The sequence below is a fragment of the Cervus elaphus genome, chromosome 2, assembly GCF_910594005.1.
Source record: "Cervus elaphus chromosome 2, mCerEla1.1, whole genome shotgun sequence".
NCBI lineage: Eukaryota > Metazoa > Chordata > Mammalia > Artiodactyla > Cervidae > Cervus > Cervus elaphus.
In genome coordinates, this window is record NC_057816.1 from 23664636 (window position 1) to 23670155 (window position 5520).

The 5520-nt window shown below is 38.8% G+C and overlaps 1 protein-coding gene across 1 annotated transcript; it reads left to right on the forward strand.

Annotated features, from left to right (window-relative positions):
- Positions 1–4210: 4210 nt before the first annotated feature.
- Positions 4211–5053, forward strand: LOC122705402 (olfactory receptor 148-like). The gene has a single exon (XM_043920766.1). The coding sequence runs from the start codon at positions 4211–4213 to the stop codon at positions 5051–5053; it is 843 nt and encodes a 280-aa protein (XP_043776701.1).
- Positions 5054–5520: the final 467 nt, after the last annotated feature.

Sequence of the window (5520 nt, forward strand, 5' to 3'; positions counted from 1 at the left end):
ACGAGAGCAAGGGAGAATGGCTTCCTTCTCCCACTAATGTTTCTTATTCCTCAGACTCTCCCTGCCCCATACTGAGAATCCAGGTCAAGCATATCACTCTACCATTTAGTTTTCTGCATGACCTTTCCTATCAAAAACAGTGATGCATGCCTTGCAAGCCATTTTGAACAAATGTTAGTCTTTAATAAATTAAATTTCCTAAAGGCTGAGATGCTTCTTTGTATAATTGCTTTTTGGTGTGCTTTTCATCAATTAAAGAAAAAAATCCTGAGTACTTGGCTTTGCTGGGTAAAGCGTAAATAAAAAACTAATACTAAAAGTTCTATTTTATTAAATGTAAATATTTAATATATTCAAGACATGCACAGAATCTACATTTAACACAAATAACTTGGGCATAAGGCTTTGTTTACTCAAAATGAAGAAATTCTATAGATATGATGGGCAGCATGTCGACTATAGTTATTGAATAGTTAAAGTTTCCTAAGACAGTGTCTTAAGTGTTCTCACCAGACATACAAAAAAAGAGAACAAAAAGGAAAGAAAAGAAATATGAAAAAGGAAAGAAAATGGATACTCTGTGAGGTGATGGTAATGTTAATTATCTGATTGAAGTGATCATTTTACATCACATACATGTATAACAACATCAAGTGATACACATAACATATGGACAATTTTTAACTCAATTATATTTTAAGAAGCTGCTTTTAAAAAGATGACTAGACCCTGGGAGGGCACAGTCCAGGCCGTCCCACCCCAGATGGCCCCTATGCGGCAGTCCAGAAATTTAAAAAAAAAAGGATGACTGAAAGCTGCCTTTACAGGTTCAGCTTCAAGGTCAAGAATTAATGTATTAGTGGCCTATTGCTGCATGAAATATAATCACAAAGCTTAATGACTTAAAGATAACAATTTATTAGTATAAAAAGCAAATTGAAACTTTGATGAAAAATGCAGGTAAAATACAACTTGCCATTCATCCTTTGTTGCTTGTGATAATTCTGGAACATTTTTGTACTTTCTGGAGGAAATTTTAAAAAGAAAACTTATTTATTGAACTCTGCCCTCTTGAGATCTTATAACTATTTATTCTGCAAAAAGTATCATTGCTGAATGTAGAATATTTGTGTTTTCAGTTTGACTGTGATGTTGATGTAGCACATGCAACCTTGATTCTGAAACATCTGGGTTGGTATCTAAGATAGTCCATGACTTATATCTCCTCTGAAAACACTCTTATAGGCCAAGGTCAATGTCATGGTGTTTACTTCCTAGTCAAAAGCATAGTTATCATTTTTTAAATTTATATAGCCTCTACAGTTTTTTCAAGTCATTAATCACTCTCTAAAATTTTTAAAGTAAGTAAAGATAAATAAGATGGCAGAATTATTAACTTGGACATTCTTTTATTATTAGTCAGATATGAACAAAAATATTAAACTTACTTTTTATATTGAAACCCAGATACACTTGAAATAATCTAGCTACCTAGATGCTCCTTAAATATTGTAACTTTGTGGTCATAAACTAGGGGCAAAAGTCCTAAAGAAGAGATCAAATCCTAGTTCCTTTCAGAGTAAACTTCATGATTTGGGGCAAATTAAGTTCTTGGACCCCAACTTTCCTCATCTGTAGAAGATGTCATGAGAGATTACTACAAGGTTTAAATAAGACTGTCTATATACTCTTTTTCTTTCAGATAGACTCTAACTTTCTTGAACAGAGGGAATATGTTTAACCACACAGCCCCAGCAACATTTCTAGCTCTCTGGGAGAACAATTATTGTCCTGCCTGATATAATTGGTATCCACTGTTTGTGAGATAAATGGATCAATATGTGTATAAATAAGCAAGTTAATGAATGTGTTCAATGAGGAACTTGAAATCTGTCATCCCAAATATTTATTGAGTATCCCAGGCATTTATCTAAGAAACTTGAACAGATGCTGAGTACTGTAAGACACATATTTCAAGTTACAGCTAAAAGTTCTTTTTGACCTCAGTTTGTTTCTTACCCCTTTAATAAAAGTCACTCAGTTACGTCTGACTCTTTGCTACCCCATGGACTATACAGTCCATGGAATTCTGCAGGCCAGAATACTGGAGTGGGTACCCTTTCCTTTCTCCAGGGGATCTCCCAACCCAGGGATCAAACCCAGGTCTCCAGCACTGAAGGTGGATTCTTTACCAGCTGAGCCACAAGGGAAGCCCAAGAATACTGGAGTGGGTACCCTATCCCTTCTCCAATGGATCTTCCTGACCCAGGAATTGATCCAGGGTCTCCTGCACTGCAGGTGGATTCTTTACCAACTGAGCAATCAAGGAAGCCCTTACTGCTGGCAATAGGCCTTTATTTCCCCTACCCCTTGGAGGACTGCCTATCTCTAATCCACTGTACCATGTACCATGGCCACAGAGGTGTGCATGAGATTCATCAGATTTGAATCTGGATCTGAGGCTCTCAGAAGCAAAGGGCGGCTGAGGTTGAATCACCTGCTGGCAGGGCCCTGAGGATGCACCACAAGTTCTTACTGCTGAGGAGCTGCCCTAGTTTCTAGTCCTCCATGAGTTTAGTTTTTCATCAATTTCATTAATTTTCTGAGCTAACCCAATTACTACTTCTTGAATAGTAGTATTCTACTTCATCCTTCAATCCTTCAATCCTTCATACTTCAATCCTTTTGCCTCAAATAATAAAATAATTCATTAATTAAAGCAAGACATACACATGAAAAAGCAGTAAATACATAAATGTACCTATAAATACATGATATATATGCCAAATGAAGTTTTAAATTATTATATTATTCCACTGAAGTATATTTTACAAAGGAAATCATAAAAGGTTTAATCTTTAATCAGTTTCCTTCACCCTCTTTCTGTCTAGTTACTAAGGTATAATTTAAACAAGCAGTTAATTGCTTCCTTGCTTAATAGGATCTCTGACTAGGGGGATTAATACCCAAAGGAAGGCCAACGTTACTTAAAGCTTGTTTGGGAATTATTGCAGTTCCTAGATTCAACGAGGATTTTTGCAAGAGAGAAAAGGACATTGAGATTTTTGGCATTCTATTTGAAAGTGATCGGAAAAGAGAATTCTGGAGATCTACCAGCAGACTGCAAGCTGATGGGAGTTTAGCAGGGCACGGCTGCTTCCTTCTCCTGCAGAAGGAGAGTAAAACGGCTTTCAACTCAATAGCACCAGCCAGTTATGTTCCCTCTTTGCCTTGTAAGTGCCCAAACTTTGTTCTTTAAACAATAATTAAAAAAAAAAAAATACTGACTCTCACTCTCTCCCATATATCATTACCACCAAAATAAAGTAAAAATAGAGCTAGAGCTAGATAAGATTTTAGGCAGTAGAATTCATAGATTGATCTATGATTTGAAGACCTCAGCATTGGAAAAGTTAAAGCCAGTTGGAAAAGATATGAGAATTTCTATCAAAAGATAGAAATTGGAAAGGAACCTCTACTATGTCTATCTCTGGGCCGTCTATCACCATAAAGTTGTAGTTTAGTGGCTAAGTCATATCTGACTCCTTTGGGACCTGATAGACTATAGCCCACTAGGTCCCTCTGTGTGTAGGATTTTCCCAGCAAGAATACTGGAGTGGGTTGCCATTTCCTTTTCCAGGGGATCTTCCTTACCCAGGCATCCAACCCTAATCTCTTGGTTTTCCTGCATTGCAGGCAGATTCTACACGGCTGAACCACCAAGAAAGTACTTACTAGACCTTCAATGTTCTTGGCAGAATTTTTAACTCTCAATTTTAATATCATCTTTATGTTTAAACAAATGTTGCTGCTGTTAAGTCCCTAAGCATGTCAGACTTTTTGCCATGCCATGGACTATAGCATGCCTGGTTCCTCTGTCCTTCACTATCTCCCAAAGTTTACTCATATTCATGTTCATTGGTCCACTGAGTTGGTGATGCTTTCTAACTATCTCTTCCTCTACCACCCTCTTCTTTCCCTTTCAACCTTTCCCAGCATCAGAGTCTTTTCCAAGGAGTCAGCTCTTCAGATTAGGTGGCTAAAGTTTTGGAGATTCAGCTTCAGAAACAGTCCTTCCAGTATTCAGGGTTGATTTCCTTTAGGATTGAGTGATGATGGATGAATGTATTGGTGTTGTGTCTGTCAACAATCAACCTCCACACTCGAGCTTTCCTTTCTTTGGTCTCCCCTAGACCTTCCTCCCAGGAACATGAGGAACCACACAGAGCTGAATGAGTTCATCCTACTGGGAATACCTCAGACAGAGGGACTGGAGACTGTGCTCCTTGTCATCTTCTCATTTATTTACCTCTTCACCCTACTGGGAAATTTGCTCATCCTTCTAGGAATTGTCTCCTCCTTGACCCTTCACACTCCCATGTACTTCTTCTTGGGACTCCTATCGATTTTGGACATGCTGTTCCCCTCTGTCACCTGTCCCAAGATGCTATTCTATCTCTCTGGCCAGAGCCGAGCCATATCTTATAAGGGATGTGCTGTTCAGCTTTTCTTTTATCATTTCCTGGGTTCTGTGGAAGGCTGCCTCTATTCTGTGATGGCTTATGATCGTTTTGTTGCCATCTGTCACCCACTGAGGTATAAGCTCATCATGAGACCTGGAGTCTGTGTTGGTTTGGTCGTGGCAGCCTGGTTGGTGGGTTGTCTTCAGGCCACCGTCCTGACATCCTTTACCTTTCAGCTACCCTACTGTGGCCCCAATCGGGTGGACCACTTCTTCTGTGACATTCCTGCTGTCTTACCCCTGGCCTGTGCTGACAGCTCGCTGGCCCAGAGACTGGGTTCCACTAATGTTGGCTTTCTGGCTTTAACTCTTTGGTTGTGTGTTTGTGTCTCCTACACACGCATTGGGATTGCCATTTTGAGGATCCATTCAGCAGAGGGCAGGCAGAAAGCTTTCTCCACCTGCAGTGCCCACCTCACTGCCATCCTCTGTGCCTATGGGCCTGTAATCATCATCTATCTGCAGCCCACAGCCAACCCGTTTCTCAGTGCCATGGTGCAAATATTAAATAACATTGTCTCACCATGCTGAATTCATTAATCTACTCCTTAAGGAATAAGGAAGTGAAAAACTCATTAAAAAGCGTATTCTATAATGTAGTATTTACTGCTCTGGACTAAATTAAGAGTTTTGTGAAGGATTTTAGATTTATTGTCTTTTAACATCATTCTCCTAATTCTTCTGATTTTTTTTAAATTTTTTATTGGAATATGTGTTTTATAATGTTGTGTTCATTTCTTCTATCCAGTAAAGTGAATCAGTCATACCCACACATGTATCCCTTCTCTTTTGGATTTCCTTACTATTTAGGTCGCACCAGAGCATTGAGTAGAGTTCCCTGTGCTACTCAGTAGGTTCTTATTTTTTATCTATCTTATACATGATACCAATAGTGTATATATGTCAGTCCCAATCTCCCAGTTCATCCCACCACAACCTTTCTGGCTTGGTATCCATACTTCTTTTCTCTACATCCGTGTCTCTATTTCTGCTTTTCA